General features: G+C 45.6%; 1 protein-coding gene across 1 annotated transcript in view; it reads right to left on the bottom strand.

Moving 5' to 3' along the window:
- col14a1a (collagen, type XIV, alpha 1a) overlaps nucleotides 1-20,118 on the bottom strand; it is a 221,919-nt gene that overhangs the window by 78,402 nt on the left and 123,399 nt on the right. Inside the window, exons 21-26 of the mRNA XM_078539858.1 lie at nucleotides 19,909-20,031; nucleotides 18,856-19,005; nucleotides 17,021-17,137; nucleotides 8,503-8,649; nucleotides 1,853-1,927; nucleotides 396-535 (exon numbers count right to left, since the gene is read on the bottom strand). Coding sequence (XP_078395984.1) covers nucleotides 396-535; nucleotides 1,853-1,927; nucleotides 8,503-8,649; nucleotides 17,021-17,137; nucleotides 18,856-19,005; nucleotides 19,909-20,031 — 752 coding nt within the window. The remainder of the gene's footprint in view (nucleotides 1-395; nucleotides 536-1,852; nucleotides 1,928-8,502; nucleotides 8,650-17,020; nucleotides 17,138-18,855; nucleotides 19,006-19,908; nucleotides 20,032-20,118) is intronic.

Here is a 20,118-nt window from a genome sequence, read left to right as displayed (position 1 = left end):
ATTTAAGGAAATTGGCAAAAGAACCAGAGGGGAGATGGGGATTTTTTTCACATAGCAAGTTGTTGTCATCTGGAAGGCGCTGCCTGAAAGGGCGGTGGAAGCAGATTCAATAATAACTTTCAAATGGGAATTGGATAAATATTAGAGAAGGAAACATTTGCAGGACTACAGGGAAAGAGCAGAAGACTGGAACTAATTGGATCGCTCTTTCAAAGAGCCAGCACAGGCATGATGGACCGAATAGCCTCCTTCTGCGCTGTTTCATTCGGTGACACAAGGCAGGCAGTAAAAAAGTGAAATGCAACCCTGAGCGTTTCCACCCTGTGGGTGGAACTTGAGGACAACCTGAGGCCTTGCTTCCCATTTAATTTATATCCCTCCCAGGCAGTGCTCACCTGAGTTCCTTCAGGGCCGATCTTGTCCAGAGCTCCGATCGTACTGTACAGGAACCCGATGATCTTGATGAAGTTCTCATCCCCGATGCTCCACGATCCATCCACGAGGAACACCAAGTTAGCTTTGGCAGCTTTGCAAACTGGAGGAAGAGGGAGAAGAATGAAATGCTGCCAGAAATAAATGTAAACAGTTACTCACAGGTGTGTTACTGTAGAAATAGTACAAATATAGGAAGAGGAAGCCACTCAGCCCCTCATTCAATCAGATCACGGTTGATCTGTATCATGGCTCTGTCTACCCATCTATTTTTTTAATTGATCACGGGATGTGGGCATCACTGGCAAGGCCAGTATTTATGGCCCATCCCTAATTGCCCTTGAGAAGGTGGTAGTGAGCTGCCTTCTTGAACCGCTGCAGTCCATGTGGTGTAGGTACACCCACAGCGCTATTAGGGAGGGAGTTCTAGGATTTTGACCCAGCGACAGTGAAGGAACGGTGATATATTTCCAAGTTAGGATGGTGAGTGTCTTGGAGGGGAACTTCTAGGTGGTGGTGTTCCCATGTGTCTTCTTCCCTTGTCCTTCTGGGTGGTGGCAGTCATGTGTTTGGAAAGTGCTGTCTATGGAGGCTTGGTGAGTTTCTGCAGTGCATTTTGTAGATGGTACACACTGCAGCTACTGTACATCAGTGGTGGAGGGAGTGAATGATTGTGGATGTGGTGCCAATCAAGTGGGCTGCTTTGTCCTGGATGGTGTCAAGCTACTTGAGTGTTGTGGGAGCTGCACTCATCCAGGCAAGTGGGGAGTATTCCATCACACTCCTGACTTGTGCCTTGTCGATGATGGACAGGCTTTGGGGAGTCAGGAGGTGAGTTACTCACCGCAGGATTCCCAGCCTCTGACCTTGGTTCAGGTCTTGGTTCTATAACACTTAATATCCTTACCGAACAAAAAATCTATCAATCTCAGTTTTGAAATTTTCAATTGACCCTCCAGCCTCAACAACTCTTTGGGGGACAGAGTTCCAGATTCCCACTCCCTTTTGTGTGAAGTACTTCCTGACATCACCAATCAACAGTCTGGTTCTAATTTTAAGGTTATTCCCCCTTGATCTGGACTTCCCTTACCAGAGGAAATACTTTCTCTTTAGCGACCCTATTAAACCCTTTAGTCAGTTTAAGTACCTCAACTAGATCAACCCTTAATCCTGTTATAAACCCTGGCAGTAATTACGAGCATGACCAATAACAAAACCAGTATAAGTTTGACTTATTAAAACAGAGGCAATGGATATTATCTACATGATACATAGCATGAGATGAACAGCAGAGTGGGAGCAGCACAACATATCTCCAGTCAAACATGTCCTGACTCTTCTCACACGGAACATAAACACAGAACAATAGAAATACTTTCATTCCACCCCCAGGATATTAATTTTAACATGTATGCCTTACCTTCCCGAGCAGGAGGGATTGTGGGCAATGGGGTTGTTGTTGTAGGAGGAGCTGTCGGCTCAGTCGGAACTGGAGCTGAAGCAAAAGAAAAGGCACATTGAAGATAAAGCCACTTCTCCACACAGACATAACCACTCTGGTGTAACCTGGTGTCAGGAGCACCACAGCAGGTTTGTTTAATAAGAGAGTAGTTTGATGGGAGGGAGGTTGTTCTCTTGGGAATAAAAATACAGAAAATGCTGGAAAAACTCAGCTGGTCTGGCAGCATCTGTGGAGAGGGGAACAGAGTTAACGTTTCGAGTCTGTATGACCCTTCTTCAGAGCTAAAGAGCATTTATATAGCACCTTTAAGGTAAAACATCCCAAGGCACTTTTGCAGGAGTGTTATCGAGGGCCACGTAAGGAGATGTTGCACAGGCGACCGAAAACTTGGATAAAGAGGTAGGTTTTAAGGAACGTCTTAAAGAAGCTGTTGGGGTGAAGAGGTGGAAAGGTTGACAGGAGGCGATTCCAGAGTTTAGAACCAGCAACTGAAGATATCGCCGGAATATTGGGGATGTGCAAGGGGACGCGCAGATACCGTGCAGAGTTGTAGGGCTGGAAGAGATTATAGAGGTAGCAAAGGACGAGGACACGGAGGGATTTTAAAAGGAGGATTTTAAAATCAAGGTGTTGCTTAACTGGGAGCCAATGGAGGTCAGCGATGACAAGGGGTGATAGGTCCACAGGACTTGATAAGAGTTAGGAAAAGGGCAGCAGAGTTTTGGATGAGCTGAAGTTTACAGGATTTCCCTGCGGAAATGAGAGATTTTGTTCACGATGAGCATTCTGTGGATATGAGGTATTTAGATTTCGATGGAGCTTTCAATATCATGTCAGAAGAGCAATTCGGTGGCAAGTGAGGATTGGAGAAACTAGAACAAAAACAAAAACAGAAATACCTGGAAAAACTCAGCAGGTCTGGCAGCATCGGTGGAGAAGAGCACAGTTGACGTTTCGAGTCCTCATGACCCTTCAACAGAACTAAGTAAAAATAGGAAAGGGGTGAAATATAAGCTGGTTTAAGGGGGGGGGGGGGTTTGTTTTATTTTACCCCTTTCATATTTTTACTTAGTTCTGTTGAAGGGTCATGAGGACTCGAAACGTCAACTGTGCTCTTCTCCACCGATGCTGCCAGACCTGCTGAGTTTTTCCAGGTATTTCTGTTTTTGTTTTTGTTTTGGATTTCCAGCATCCACAGTTTTTTTGTTTTTATCTCTTTGGAGAAACTAGCCTGTGAGGCGGAGGTGGAGCTGATAAAATCAAGCTTGTTCATAGCAGAAAGAACAAAGGGCGATTGTGAATGAAGCTGCGTTGACATGGTAACTTCCCTCTGGTGAAATGGCACAAGAGTCAGCAATGGGGGCATTGTACTTAACAGCTTGAAGTTTAGATACTTTAAAATGTGTGTATATGGGAGGAGAAAGGGGAGGACTAAAGTTCAAGCCATAGGGAACTAGTAAACTAAATATAGAGGATAGTTTGGTGAAGTGGGATAAGGTGCGGGGATATTCCACTTCCTGTGGATAGATGCAAGAACAGAGATCACAGGAGAAAACTTGGCAACAAAACTATAAAATAAATGGCACAGGAATATTGCTGGGTAGCTGGCCGAAAGCAAGAGTAACATGTGTGCCAGAGGCAGCAGTTAAAAGGATCTTGTGGGATGGCAGCATTAATCCCAGGGAGTGATAACACATCTGTCCAACACATAGCGGAAAGGAGCAAGCGAGAATTTGCATTTTTATAGTGGCACTTTTATCCTCAGGACATCTCAAAGCACTTTACAGCCAACGAAGCCACTGTTGGAATGTGGCAGCGAGTTTGCACACAGCAAGATCCCACAGCCAGCAATGGATAGTTTTCGGGTTGTTGATTGAGGGATACATTTTGGCCAGGGTTCAAAGAATAGTAGAAGAACTTCTCTGCTCTCCCTGAAGATAGTGTCACGGGATCTTTCCTGTCCACCTGAGGGGGCAGACCTGGCCTCAGTTTAACATTGCATCCAAAAGAAGGCACCTCTGGCAGTGCAGCACTCCCTCAGTACTGCACTAACAGCCTACATTTTGTGCTCAAGTCTCTCTGGAGTGGATCTTTTGAACCCATGACCTTCTGACTCAAAAGCCCCAACCACTGAGCCAATGCTTAGTATAGTAGAGACATGTCAGTGCGAAACACTGTTTGTTATACTGCCACAGGGATATTCAGGAAATGCAGAAAAACAAAATGATCAGTAGTTTAAGGCATCTTGAGTTGTAAGGAGAGGTTCAAGAGGCTGAGATGGTTATCGTGGAAAAGAGACAACCAAAATATGAGCTTCATATAGGAGCCGATAAATCAAAGTCCATTAAAATGTTTGAAATCATAAACTATAAAGCAGATTATCTAGTCACTACCACGTTGCTGTTTGTGGGATCTTGCAGTGCACACGTGGGTACACTTCAAAAGCACTACGTTGGCTGTAAAGTGCTTTGGGATGGCCTGAGATTGTGAAAGGCGCTACAGAAATGCAGGCCTCTCTTTAATTTTATTCACCAAGTTCTCTCCCATCACTGCTCAATGGTATTGAACGGAATCGCGTCAGCCAAGCTGGTGAAGGGCCCACATAATTCCCATTCCCACCAGCTCAAAAACTCACCCCCATTAGGTCAGCAGCGGGAATGGCCTGACACAGACAACCCGCCCACTGTAAATTAAGCTAATTAATGAGCCATTTAAAGGTCATTATCCCTGAGCCCGCCAGGGTTTAGTGGTGGCTCAAGGATTCTCCTGGACTCAGATGGGTTTCCTGTGCCTCGTGAGGGCCACCCAGTAAACCCTGTCGGGCCTCACGCTGGTCCCTCTTTCAAAGGCACTAAGTAGTGCCTGATCGAGGGACCCGGCATCGGGTAGGGGAGTGCCCGCTGAGAGCCATACGCTGCCCTTGCATCTGGCTCCTCCTCACCGCACCCCCCACACCACCAGCTACCCCCTCCCCATAACCCCCAACCTACCCCACTCACCTCTCTCCAGGGACCTCACCATGATCCCTCGTGAAGCCCTCGTGGTACCACTTGCAGCAGCCACCTCTCCTGGTGGCGTTGCTGGCACCGGAGAGCTGCTGGCCTCCGATTAGCCAGCAGCTCTTGGGGTCCTAAGTCGCGGAGAAGGCCCGATGCTGGCCAGTTGGGCGCCTGATAGGCACTAGATTGAGTTGGGCCTCCCCGACCAAAGTGTTACGGGTTTCCCGCCAGTTCTCCGAATGATGGGCGGGACCCACATCGAGAACAATAAACCCATCACCTTGCTAGAGGCTGGCATCCTTCCAACTGCGATAGATGATGGACAGGCAGCAAACCGTCCATTTCAGACGGGGGTGCCTTCCTCTGTCTTTGCCGTTGGCTGAAGAGGCCAATCCCTCCGAGGCAGGTTCCGCCACAAGCGTGCTGTTGTTTTTGGCGTTGGCATCAGTCGCCAAGCTGATGTAGCCATTGGTCATTGGGCGGTGCACTGCAGCCCACAAGAGGAACTGAATAAAATGGTGGAGGGGGGTTGGGGGTGGGGGGAAGCAGCCCCACCCCCAGCTCCCCCGCCTCACCACCGGAAACCACCTCGGTGTAGAGCCGACTCACTCCACGCTGACTTGTCCCACAGCCATAAAGCGCTGTGGGCGGATTAACGAGGGCCAAGTGGGATATCCACCCCAATGAGCGACACACCCCCTTCCTGCCCTTTAACAAGTGGGACATCCACCCCAATGAGTGACACACCCCCTTCCTGCCCTTTAACAAGTGGGACATCCACCCCAATGAGTGACACACCCCCTTCCTGCCCTTTAACAAGTGGGACATCCACCCCAATGAGCGACACACCCCCTTCCTGCCCTTTAACAAGTGGGACATCCACCCCAATGAGCGACACACCCCCTTCCTGCCCTTTAACAAGTGGGACATCCACCCCAATGAGCAACACACCCCCTTCCTGCCCTTTAAACATTTAAGTTAAAAAACTCAGGCTTCCCACTCCCGATCTGCTGCCCGCGCCAACATTTTATGGCGTATCATCAGGGTCAGTTGACTTGATAACAAGACTAGTTGACCCTTAATTATTTATTTAAGTGTGGCAGGCGGGCTGCCGATGTCGGTGCCTCCCTGCCCACCCACCCACCTGTATTATGGGGTGAACACGGGGGGTGGGCAGGAAGTTGGTGGGACGGGTGCCCATCGTATTTTACATGCCCCCCACCACCACCCCCATCACGGGAAACATGCCCACTGGGGGATGTAAAACTCAGCCAAGTGTCGGCAATTTGCACTGTCGTCGGCCAGTGTCTCCCAGGTGCGATGATCAATATTTAGGGCCTTCACACTTGCGAGCATCCTCGAAGCCGAGCTCTGTCTGTCTAACTGGTCCCTGTGGCTCCAGCTGCCTCACCAGACTCTTGGGTACGCGACTGTCTTCCATCCTCCGGGCATGCCCGAACCAACGAAGCCGCCTCTGTTTGATGAGCGCCAACATACCTGGGCGCTTGGCCTTTGAGAGGGTCGCCCGCATTCGTGATTTTGTCCTGACAGGATATACCCATAGGGCACTGCAAAGAGCCAAGATGGGAATTGTTGAGCCTCTGGTCTTGGTAGCTGTAGACCATCCACGTCTCACAGCCATACAGCCGGGTGCTGAGAACACAGGCCTTAGAAACCATCAGCTTGGTCTTACGAGGCAGCTCGGTGTTACTCCATACACCTCTCGTGAGTTGGCCAAAGGTGGTAGCTGCTTTCCCTTTGTGTGTGTTGAGTTCTGCTTCAAGGGACAGATTGCTAACCACTTCCAGAGGGGGTGTTACTTAGCGTGGTCGGGATGGAGACTCAACACCTTGGGCGAAATTTTATGGCCCCTTCCTGCCGACGGGATTTTCCTGTCCCGCCGAAGTCAATGGACTTTCGAATGGCTCGTCACATTTTCCAGCCCCACCCCCACCACGACAGGGACGTAAAATTCCACCCCTTTGCCCCAGGACCACAGTTTTCTTGAGAGCTGATGGAACCAGCCTATCATCGGGTCAGAAAGATTTAATCTCATGAGTTTTACCAGACGCCAGAGAAACCTAATGGCCAGGTTTTCCTCGGTCACTTCAAACAAGACAACCTTTTTCATTTCCTTAAATAAGGCAAAGTAGTCGTCGTGCAGAATTGTTGGGATTAGAGGCTGAAAGATACCAGATGTTGACCTCAATCTATAGGAACAGAAAACATGAAGGCTGGCGAATATCAAACCCAAATCCTTCCGTGATAACAAAAACTTACATTTGTGTGGCACCTTTAATTTAGTAAAACATCCCAGGGCAGTTCACAGGAGCGCTTATGAAACAAAATGTGACACTGAGCCACACAGGGAGTTACAAAAGAGATAGTTTCAAGGAGCATTGTAAAAAATGCGAGAGAGGTGGAGGAGTTTAGGGAGGGAGTTCCAGAGCTCGGGGTCAAGGCCAGCTGAAGGCACGGCCGCCAGTTTGGTGGACAGATTAAAATTGAGGAGGCGTAACAAGAGACGCGAATCAGAGAAAGCACAGAGATGTCAGAGGATTGTAGAGCTGGAAAAGGCTGCAGAGGCGAGGGACGGGAGGTGCAGGTGAGGCTGTGGAGAGGTTCGGAAACAATGATGAGAATTTTAAAAATGAAGGCAATGCTGGACCGGGAGCCAATGAGACGTGGCGCAAAATATTAAAAATGGACACGAAAACTGAAAATGCTGGAAATACTCAGCCGGTCTGGTAGCATCTGTGGCGAGGGAAGCAGAGTTCCCGTTCTGATGAAAGGTCATCGACCCTGTAACCTTAACGGTTTCTTCCTCCACAAGTGCTGAGTGACCGACTTTCCAGAATTTTCTGTTCTCCTCCGGTTTCCGGCTTCGGCAGTGTCATTGCATTGTTTTGGAATCGGGAAAGCAGAATTTTTGATGAGCTCAAGTTTACGGAGAGTGCGAGGAAGTGGGATGCTGGTCACATGCTTATCAGATAAGACACTTTTACCGCAGTCACTACATCAATGCAATAGAAATGTAGGCTTAATTTCATGTTTACGATTGAATACAGCCACAATCTTGCCCTGACAGTTATCTGACACAGAGTACAGATTACAAATCATAAGGTCTTAAGACATAAAGATGTGTTTCACGTGACGCCATGTTAAACTTCCACATTTAATCACTCTCGCTGAGCACCGGGTTAATAAAACGTGAGGTGGTGGTATGTTTTCGTTCACTCATGGAGTCTTAGCGGCTGTGGCAACACACACTTTTACATGCATGTTGCAGTGCAGAGCTATGGAGAGTGATGGTAGAGGCTTCAACAGTCTTTCCATCACATGACTGACCAGGAATCTCTCCCGCTCTCACCGCCTGCCATTGGCGTGCGTTGGAAGGATTCGCAGGTTGATACTCGACCTGTTTGGCCACATTACGGACACACCTTCCTTGGCCATCAGGTCCTGGAGTGGGACTTGAACTTCATGGCTCAGAGGCAGGGACGCTATCCACTGCCCAACAAGACCTCCTAAAGTGTGAGGCAGCTGAAATTAAATCTAAGGTGAATGGAGGAGGAACAGTGAGTACGATGAAGATAAGTGGTCACATACCTGTTGTCTCTAGTATGCTCACAGCTGGTCCCTCTATTTCCTGCAGCTGGGAATAGACGCTGATTTTGTACTTGCTGTTTGGAATGAGGTTGTAGAAACAGTGACGGGAAATGCCTCCATCGACAATCACCTCTTCCTTCTTTCCATCTGAAATTTCCCAAAAGACAGAACTGGTTGATTGGGAATGTCACAAGTGATTCCAATATAATGGCGGATGAGGGGAGGGGGGGTTACTGCAGCTGAACCCATCCCGGAGGAAGTTGACATGATGGGATTGGCCACTGGTTTTAAAAGGATTAACCTTCCTACTGACAGCAATCGCCGTGGTTAGGTAAAAATAACTGAATGCGTTCAGATTTGATGATACATCTCACAAATACATGGTCCATAAAGCCCATGTCTGTGTACCTCTGTGAAATCTCCATTTTAAAAGCACAGTTGCTGACCTCAGCAGTGTGAATTGGGAGAGATGTAGGGTCTGAAATCAGGCAGGAAGGCAGCATTTAATCTTCACCAAATCCCAATTTGTTCCTCTCTTACTCCCATATATCTTACATTTTCCCAGAACTGTTTTGGCACTGGTCACATTAAGTCTCACGCTCTTCAATATATATCATTTTATTTATTATTTAATGGAAGTACTCACAGAAAAATGTGGCTTCGTGGAGGTATAACTTGCGTGTTGACACGGTTAAATAATAAATGCTGACATAAACAAATGCCAGGGGAATTGTCGCAATGTTTCACACAAGAATATGGGAACAGGAGGTGGCCATTCAGGCTCTCAAGCTTGCTCCGCTCCTCAGTTAGATCATAGCTCATCTGCCATCTGAGCTCCATTGATCTGCTTTGGCTCCATAACCTTTAATCCCCTTACCCAATAAAAGTCTATCTCAGTTTTGAAATTTTCAATTGACCTCCAGCATCAACAGCCTTTTTGGGGGAGGGTTTTCCAGATTTCCACCCCCCCCTTTTGTGTGAAGAAGTGCTTCCTGACATTCCCCTTGAACGGCCTGGCTCGAATTGTAGATTGCATTTGCTGCCAATGGTGTGCATGTGTAGTTGTATGCGCAGCCGGCTATCTTCATAGGGACAATGTGCAACATGAACCCAGCTTGTTTACTTTCAAGATCTATGTATCATGTATTAAAATAAAGTGGCTGTCAGTACTTTGCAAAATCATACTTAGTACTGCAATGTCATTAATTCATTAATCCTTCTTAAACTCAGGAGATTGGAGGACGTGACAGGATATGCAGACATTTTAAGGCAGGATTCCGCCCTTTCGCTAAACCGTTAAAATTAGTGAGCTCAGTACATTGCAACAGCTTTCTTTCCTGTCTTTCGGATCACTGAATATTTCGCAACACATGTTCAGGGTGTTTATAGACTGCGAGACGACAGGAATAATTAAAGTGAGTTGAAGCCTCGGAGTTTAGTAACGATTCTGGATTGTCCCTGTCGGTCCTCATAAAATACTGCAACGCTTTCTCCAAGTGTCAGTAAAACGCTTGTGAGCTCAATGTTCCGAGCAGCCAGCCCAAGAAGGGTGTTTGGGAGCCATGGAGCCTATTGCAAAAACTGAGTTCGAAATCAAAATGAGTTGGCGGTGTGCTGGGTGAACTGATATGTGCACGTCGTTGGATTTCTGTGCATGTGCAGACCAGGGCGCACGCGCAGATGGGTATTGGTGGCCAAATTTTGTTGGCAGGAGATACAGTGCTAATTTCAAGGTTATTCCCCATTGTCTGGACTCTTCTCCACCCCCCACACACCCATTCCCTCACGACCGCACCAGAGAAAATAGTTTCTCTCTATCTACCCTATCAAATCCTTTAATCAGCTTAAACACCTCAAAAATTCTCTCTGCTTAACCTTCCATACTCAAGGAAATACAAGTCTAGTCTATGTAACCTGTCCTCATAATTTAACCATTTTAGGCTAGTATCATTCTGGTGAATCTGCACTGCAGCCCCTCCAAGGCTAATACATCCTTCCTGAAGTGTGGCTTCCAGTATTGAATGCAGGTACTCAAAACAGAGTCTTCCAAGAGCACCTTCCAAACTCGCAACCTCTATCACCTAAAAGGACAAGGGCGGCAGATGCATGGGAACACCACCACCAGGAAGTTCCCCTCCAAGCCACACACCCTCCTGACTTGCAACTATATCGGCCGTTCCTTCGCTGTCACTGGGTCAAAATCCTGGAGCTCCCTCCCTAACAGCACTGCGGGTGTACCTACACCACATGGACTGCAGCGGTTCAAGAAGGCAGCTCACCACCACCTTCTCAAGGGCAGCTAGGGATGGGCAATAAAAATGCTGGCCTTGCCAGTGGAGCCCATGTCCTGTGAAAGAATAAAAATAGTCTAACCTCAGCTTTATACAGCCAGATAATAACTGTCACCCAATAATATAAGCTGAGCAGCAGTCCTCCATCATCAGCCCTCTTGTCAATTCAATTCAGCTGAGATATACCTCCTCCTAAGCAAGCTGAATTTGAATGTCTTTTGACTGTAATGAAATGAGCGATTTGAAACTTAATCTTCAAACCGTTCCAGCCACTGCAAAATCAAAATACAGCTACTATAGAATGCTTTGTTGGTGGAAACTCTTCTTGGAGCTTTGCCAAGGCTCTTTTTTTGTTCCTATATCCAAGAAACTTAAAAGAAAATCATTGAGAGACTTTTCTTTGGCAAAAAAAAGGAACAAAGTAGAATCCAGACCTCCCCCACCCCACCACCTTGTGTCGAAGTATTATACAGAACATATGCAAACCATAAAGGGAAGAAGTCTGAGATCTAACAAGGCTGCGGTAGGTAGGTTAAGTTGCAGTCAACCATTAGGCAGAATGACTCCTGGATACCGTGCTTATACAATTGAGCTGTCCCTTGCTCTATTCCCTCACTGTAGGAAACTCGCCTCATGAAATGCTGCCTGCTACTGATACTTGTAATTGCCCATTTAGCCAAAGGTAGCTACCAAAAAATCCAATGCTTGCTCAAATACTGGATAGAATGGAAAGGAATAGTCAACAGCAGGATAAATGTTAACAGTGGTGGTTATTATCATGATGCTGCTGTAATAATTATCGTTTTATTTAGTGTAATGTACCTTTAAGAATATGTGTTAGGAAAGGTCACATGATCTGTAGTAACCAATAGGAGAGTAGCATGGGCAACCTCTGCAGTCAGTGCAGAGATAGAGTTGGAGTTGAAAGCACACGTGTAGTTGCTGCTGCTGAGTACACTGTAAATAAACTTAATGTTTCCACCCAAAGAGTGTCTGCAGATCAACTCTATCATTAATAGCACAACTTGGCCACCCTACAACAAACTGGCAACAAGGATAAAATAGGATTGAACAGAAGAAATCAAGTTAAAAAGAAATCGGCACTGTACCTCACCCAGCGATTGAAAGTAGCAAGCTCCATTAGAATTGAAGAAGTAATCCCCTCTCAAAATGCCATAATTTGGGAGAATTGATCCTTTTGAACCAGCCACAGGTGATTGGACTTAACAGATAGAATTCCCCATGTTCTTTTTTCAAGCGAACGAGATTACAGGGGAAGAGAAGAGGCGAGTGGTCCTCTTGAGTACTTGTGGGAGCAAAACCTACGGTTTGATTTGAAGTTTGATGGCACTCAGTGCCCCAGATTCAAAAAATTTTGATGAATTGGTGGACCTTGTGAAGGGTCACTTTCAACCCAAGCCCTCGGTCACGATACAGAGGCTTAGGTTTAATTTGTGAATAGTGCCCCAGGTGAGACAATTGCATGCTACGTGGCAAATTTGAAGCAGCTAAGGGAACTAAGGAGTTCAGTACAACTCTGAATGACACGCTCAGAGATTGTTTCGTGTGTGGTGTGAAAGAGGACACTATTCAGAAAAGATTATTGTCCAAAGTGAATCTGGATTTCAAGAAGGCGCTAGAGATAGCGCTGGCCATGGAAAGCGCTGTAAGAGATTCACAAGCAATACAGGATCCGCAAAATGGCGCCGTCCTCCACATCGGGCGGGAAACCTCAAGAGAAAGTGGCACAAAAAGAGAGACTACGCTGAGAAGCAGGAAACAGTCCCCGCTAGCCGAAGAATAAAGAAAAATAACTTAGCAGCAAAATCGAAGAATAATTTTAATAGAGGTGGAAACAAGCAGTTTCTTTAGCGATTTGCAGTTTAAAAAAATCGAATGCTACTATTGTCACAGAAATAGACATATAATGAGGCAGTGTAAGGAAAGATTCAAACAGGCTTGAAAACAAAAAAAGAAGCCCAATGAAATCTACAATTTAGAAGAACATGAAACAAATTCAGACATTTACTCGTTTAATCTGAAAGTTGGAAAGACAGAACCAATATTTGTCACAGTGAAAGTAAATGGCAAACCTGTTAGAATGGAAGTGGACACGGTTACTTCCACTACAGTAACTGGGGAACATACCTTCAGATATCTGAATAATGGTGAACATTAATTAAACTTGGAATGAACAGTGGCCAAGCTAAAAACTTATACAGGTGAAGACATTCAAGTAAAAGGCATAAGCAGAGTAACTGTCCATTATGGAAGCCAATCAGCAAAGCTACCAGTGTTGGTATTGAGAGGCAGAGGACCAAGCCTTTTAGGGTGAAATTGGATAAGGGAAATCAACCTTGAGTGGTCACTGAGATTCCAAAAGGAAGCTGGAAGTGTTCCTGTTTTGAGAAAGGAGTGTGTAAGGACTCAACAAGCTGAAGAAATGCAGCCTGTCTTAAGCCAAAACCTGGAAGAAGAGCAGAAGAAACTCGAAGAGACCCTGCTTGATGACAGAGTTCGAGATGAGGTGAGCAACCTTCACAGGGAAAAAGAAAACCTGTTAAAAGACCTTCACACACGGACAGGATTCCCTCAAGTCAAAGTTTGTACCTCTGGAAAATTATGAAGAGAAACAGAAAGAATTCAGCACCTCTCTGAACAAACTGAAGAATGAGTTGGCAGAGAAGACACAACAATGTTCAATTTTCCAGGAGGCAGCAAACAAATTCAAAAATGAGACGGAAGAGCTAAAGAATCAGCTAAATGAAGCCAAAGAGAATTTGGAAGCAAAAGTCGCAGAATTTTCCAAGAGGCAGACAGATGATGAAATTTTGGGAGTCTCAGCCACTGAGCTCAGACAAGTTGAGCTTCCATCTGAGAGAAGTCTGGCCAATAATGAAGTCAAAAAGGAAGCTGAGATTAAAGTCTGTGTGAGAAAGAAGAAGGCGTGTAGAATGAAGATACAGAAATACTAATAGGGCTTTAATTCTGGCAGCGCACGGATACACTTTCAAACATAGGCCTGGCAATCAAATCACAAACACTGATGCCCTTTAGTCATTTGCCTTTACAAGAAAATGATGAACACGTCCCAGTTACACAGGAACTTGTTTTACTGTTAAATTTCTTAGATCCCTCGCCAGTATGTGCTCGACAGGTCAGAGACTGGACAAGTCGGGACCCAGTCCTATCTCAGGTATGAAAACAAGTGCTACATGGTTGGTCACAGGAGCCTGTATCTGATGAAATGAAACCGTACTTCAACATAAGACATGAAATAACCAGCCAGGATGGCATCTTATTGTGGGGAGCACGAGTGATAGTTCCTCCAAAGGGAAGGGAACCACTTTTAATTGAACTACACGGTGCCCATCCAGGGATTTCCCGAATGAAGACCGTAGCACGCAGCTACCTATAGTGGCCTGGGATGGATAGTGAAATAGAGAGTTTAGTAAAACACTGTGTGCAATGTCAGCAACTGTAAAAGTTGCCAGCGACAGGTCCATTACACCCATGGGAGTGGCCAGGTAGACCCTGGGTGTGGTTAGACATTGACTACGTTGGACCTTTCCTGGGAACAATGTTTCTGCTCATTGTCGATGCCCATTAAAAATGGTTGGATGTATATGAGGTGAAGTCACCAATGTCAGGTGCTACAATTGAGAAACTACATCAGAGTTTTGCCATTCACAGGCTACCGGAAGTAGTTGTTTCCGATAATGGCACGGCATTTACAAGTGCTGAGTTTCAACAGTTTATCAGCCTCAAAGGTATCACTCAAGTGAAAACTGCACCGTACCCATCCTTCCTCAAACGGACTGGCTGAAAGGGCAGTTCAAACATTCAAGGCAGGCGTGAAAAAGCCCACCTTAGCAACCAAGCCAGCACGCTTTCTTTGTCATTACAGGACCACCCCTCACACAACAACGGGTGTCCGGAGTTATTGTTGAAATGCCATCTCAGGATAAGATTGAGCTTAATAATGGTGAATTTAGAGGGGAAGGTGGAAAGGAGTCAGGGAAGCCAGAAAACTAATCATGACTGGCATAGTCAGGATGGAAATTTACCGTGGGAGAGCCGGTATACGTGAGAAATTTCAGGGAAAGACCAAAGCTGTTACCGGGTGAAGTAAGTGCGGTGACTAGATCTCTATCTTACCACGTGGAGGTGGAAGGCCGGATCATCTGTAAACATGTGGACCATTTAAGGAAGAGAGAGACAAATCACCAAGATTTGGTTCCTCCAGTGACCATGACCAGGCCTGTGTTTTCTGTTGAGGATACTCAACCCAGGACTGACATGTCTGATGTTCCTGTAAGAGTTGAGGATACAGAACTGCAAGTGCTCACCGAAGCACCTGATGTTCAGGTAACTCCGGAAAAGGAGGTTCCTGATAAAGAATCTGAAGTTGTGGAGCTGCAACGTTCCACAGAACTTGTAAATTCCTTACCCAGTGTAAATACTATGCTGTCTTGAAAAGTTTGTACTTGTAAATATAATATGTATAGCAGAGTTAAAGGGGGAGGAATCTAGTAATTATGGTTTTATTTAGTGGGTTATGTACCTTTACGAATAATACTTGTTAGGAAAGATCACATGATCTGTAGTAACCAATAGGAGCATAGTGCGGGCTACCTCAGCAGGCAGTGCAGAGATGGAGTTGGAGTTGAAAGCACATGTGTAGTTGCTGCTGAGTACATTGTAAATAAACTTAAAGTTTCCACCCAAGAAGTGTCTGCAGATCAACTCTATCACTAATAGTACAACTCAGCCACCCTACAACAGCTGCTTTATAAGTTCACCTCTGTAACTTTAGCATTAAGAATTGGGACAGGCATAAGTGCCAAGCAATTTAAAGTTGCTGCTTTTCTGCTGAATACAGATTGTCACTTTGGAAAAACATAGTTTTCCTGTGTCAAGTAATTAACGTCCAAACTTCAATGCGTATGCATTCCCGATGTTATGAAAAGGCGTGAAGGACCCTGAATCGGACCCATTCATAGGCACTGAGCAGAAATTTGATCCCCACTTTCACGGTTTTGCTGCGTCAGCTTTCTGGGCATCTGGCTCATGTTCAGACTGAAGCAATGACTCAACTTCAACCACACAATGAAGTGCAAATAGATGGGGACTGCACTTGGAGAATTGGCTCTGACATGTGTTCATTTTCTTTTATTCAATTCTTTTATACAGGCCAAACACTCGTTCAAATATAGTTAAGCTCAAAGTTACCGTTAACAATAACAGCAGATGAATGCTGAATGTGACCCTTGTCTAACTTTCTGCCAACTTCAATCGACTCTTTAATCTGTATCCAATACAGAGGGAACTGGGTATAAACTTGAAAAGGAAACATTTGGAGGGTTTAAGTGGATCACTCCTTCAAAGAGGCACAGGCACAATGGGCTAAGTTATTTTATTCATTCTTGGGGTGTGGGAATTGCTGGCAAATTAGGCCAACATTTATTGCCCATCCCTCATTGGGTAGATGGTAGTGAGCCACCTTCCTGAATCGCTGCAATCCGTCTGGTGTAGGTACACCCACAGTGCTGTTAGGGAGGCAGTTCCAGTATTTTGATCCAGCAACAGTGAAGGAACGGCGACATAGTTCCAGTGACTTGGAAAGGAGACTGCAGGTGGTGGTATTCCCATGCATCTGCTCCCCGTGTTCATCTAGCTGGTAGAGGTTACAGTTTTGGAAGGAGCCTTGGTGAGTTTCTGCAGTGCATCGTGTAGATGGTACACACTGCTGCCACTGTGCGTCAGTGGTGGAGGAATAAAGGTTGAAGGTGGATGGGGTGCCAATCAAGCGGGCTACTTTGTCCTGGATGGTGTCAAGCTTCTTGAGTGTTGTTAGAGCTGGACTCATCCGGGCAAGTAGGGAGTAAATGGCCTCATTCTGTGCTGTCTGATTCTATGATGGAAGGAACTCTTTTACAAATCCTTTCTGTGGAAAATGGTCAAAGAATCCCCAAAATTAAGGTGACACCTTAACTATGATCCTTGTCCACAGTCTTGACCATGTCATCTTTTGAAATTGCTCTGTATTCCTGTCTCAATCACCAACAAAGTTATATCCACCACTTACTCCTCTCCCAAATCTCCACATCCTCCTATTTTCACCATCCTCTGTGGGAAGAATCTCCCCTAAATTCGCAGTGTGTGCCCTGTATATATACTGAGCCCTCTGGAAATACAGCCAATGCAACTGTACCTCTTCTTCTTACCTCGGAGAGATTCAATGACTATTCTGTAGGTCGTGGCGTGTCTGTGCAGCTGCCATTGTGCACACATGCTGGTCATTCGGACTTGGTACGGGGTAAGATTTGTCACGCCGAGGTACACTGCAGGAGACAACGAGAAGAGTGTTAGGTGTCAGCACACTGAATGTGACAGCGGATCTCACACCAAGAAAGGACTTGCATTGCTATATCGCCTTCCACCATTTCAGAATGTCCCAAAGCGCTTTACAGCCAATGAAGCATTTTAGAAGGGTAGCTATCATTGTAACATGGGGAAATGCAGCAAACCAATTTGTGCACAGAAAGCTCCCAAAAACAACAACAACCAGATCATTTGTTTTAGTGATAGTGGTTGACAGATACCCGGAAACATACAAAATACGAACAGAAGTAGGCCATTCAGCCCCTCGAGCCTGCTCCGCCATTCAATATGCTCATGGCTGATCTGTTTGTGTTTTAAATTCCACATTCCTATCCACCTCTCAATTACCTTTGATCCCCTTGCTAAACAAAAATCTATCTAACTCCGCCTTAAAAATATTCAGTGACCCCCCCCCGTCCACCGCATTCTGAGGCAGAGAGTTCCAAAGTCGCACCACCCTCTGAAAGAAAAAGATTTCTCCTCATCTCTGTCCTAAAAGGGCGACCCCTAATTTTAAAACAGTGCCCCCCTAGTTCTGGACTCACCCACAAGAGGAAACATCCTTTCCACATCCACCTTGTCAAGGCCGTTCAGGATCTTATATACTTCAATCAAGGGAAAGCTCCACTGCCCTGCTTCAAATAATGCCATGGAATCCTTTATACCATGTCAGAGGGCAGGAAGGACCTTCCTTTAAGGTCACATCTGAATGACAGCACATCTTCAGTGCTTGCACTGGGAGTGTCAAAGCTGGAACTTTGTGCTTAAGCCTCTGGCATGGGACTTGAACCAGTGGCCTCCTGATGTAGAGGTGAGAGTGCTACCCACTGAGCCAGGGCCAGCACCAACAGCACCGACAGACGCCACCAGAATGTTCACATGATGAAGTAGCTGCGACATGGAACAGGTATGGAACCACTGCCGACATCTATCCTCTACACCTGCAGACATAACCAGAGGCCGCTCCACCTAGACTCCAGGTCCCACAATAGCTGCCATGTAAAATCCATCTCCGTAGGGTGGGAATTCAAAAGTAGTTGTTTACATTTGACGATATTTATTAATTAACCTTTACTGATAGTTACAAAATAAAGTCAGAAATATTGAACCGTAAATGGCCACAGCTGGGAGTGTAGTGGAAGCAGATTCAATTGTAACTTTCAAAAGGAGAATTACATCAATAAATGGCAAGGGGGAAAAAAAAAGTTAAGGTCTATGGGACAAGAGTAGAGGGGAGTGGGATTAAATGGGACTAATGTAAAGAGCCAGCACTCGCAAGATGGGCTGAATGGCCTCCTTCTGTGCTGCCTGATGCCAAATTCAATGTTTCATGTTAATGTCAGTGGTTTGTGTGTGTTTCTCAAACTGCCAGTAATTCTGTCAAGGAAAAACTAATCTCATCTTTCCTTTGGCTGGTTTATGCACTCAGGAACTGTAATTCAATGGTTTAATGCAACATTGATGACACTAAGGGAAACTGTTGAGAATTATAAGTTCAATAACGGGGAGGGGGGGATGGGGGAATCTCTCCAGACACTACCAGACACAGAACAAGAAGGGAATTCATTATTTCTTTGACAAAAGCCTTAAATCAGCACAGATCGGGGTTGATCCAGGTTAAACTTCATGGAAAGCAGCAGAGTTGACGGTACTGAGGGTGAGTGAAAATGGACCTTACATGTCTTGGCTCTTCCAATGAGTGCGTCACTGGAGCCAGTGGAGTATGTGGCAAAGAGCTTGACGATATATTCAGTGCCGCTCAGCAGGTTGAGGATTACCATTGTGTTCACATCATCTCCCACGAAGGTGTCCAGAGTAGGACCTGGTGCTGAATTCAAACAAAAGGACATGAGAAGATTCACCACAGGTTAATTTTATATTTCCAAATTTCCTGGTATTGATTGATAAACCAGCAACAATTTTGGTTTACTCTTGGCTGCAGGAAATTCAGATGTTCATTGATGTATCCCAAGCTGCTTATTAGCAGTTCAGGATAGCAGTGGGCTGTCCGGGAACACTGTAACAGATATAGTATGAGTGATAAATATATCCAAGCCTGCAGTAATATGCATTTCACATAAGAACATGAGAAATAGTCGACTATACAGCCCCTCAAGCCTTCTCCACCTTTCAATAAGGTCGTGCTGAAATTCTACCTCAGCTCCACCTTCCTGCTCTACCCCAGCACATCACTTAATTCCCCTGGTAGACATAAATCTATCGATTTCAGTTTTGAACATACTCAACGATGGAGCATCCACAGCCCTCTGAGGTAGAGAACTCCAAAGATTAACAACCCTGTTAGTGAAGAAGTTTTTCTCCATCTCAATCCTAAATGACTGATCCCTTTCTCCTGAGACTATACCCCTAGTTCTAGACCCTCCCGCCCGGGGCAAACAAGCTCTCAGTGTCTAACCTGTCAATCCCTCTTAGAATTTTATACATTTTAATGGATCGCCTCTCATTTTTTTAAACTCCAGAGGATACAGGCCCATATTCCACTCAATCTCGCCGCATAGGTTAATTATGCAATGGCAGGGATCATTCTTCCTTCTCCTTCTAAGGTAAGTATATCCCCCTCCTTGGGTAAGGAGACCAAACCTTTACACCGTGAACAGATATACAGAAATGACTAGATATTGTCAGCACAAATCCTGCTGGGATCAAGCATTTTTGTAATGGAGAGAACTGTTAGCACGAGTCTCACTGATCAATAATGAGAATGCAATACCTGAGGCTGATGTGTAAACCACTCTGTAGCCCATTGTTGCTGATGGTGGAGGGTCCCATCTAATTCGGAAACGATTGTACCATTCCTCCGAGACACGCAGGTTGGATGGTCCAGAAAGTGGCACTACAACAAAAAGTAATCGTTATTTATAATTCTATATTCTCTCTAAACGTCCCTTCAAATTAATAAATTGTTTTAAATCCATTAGTT

This window comes from Cetorhinus maximus, chromosome 4, assembly GCF_964194155.1.
Source record: "Cetorhinus maximus chromosome 4, sCetMax3.hap1.1, whole genome shotgun sequence".
Taxonomy (NCBI): domain Eukaryota; kingdom Metazoa; phylum Chordata; class Chondrichthyes; order Lamniformes; family Cetorhinidae; genus Cetorhinus; species Cetorhinus maximus.
The sequence above is the reverse complement of the archived record's forward strand: the minus strand, read 5'-3'. Positions and strand labels throughout refer to the sequence as shown.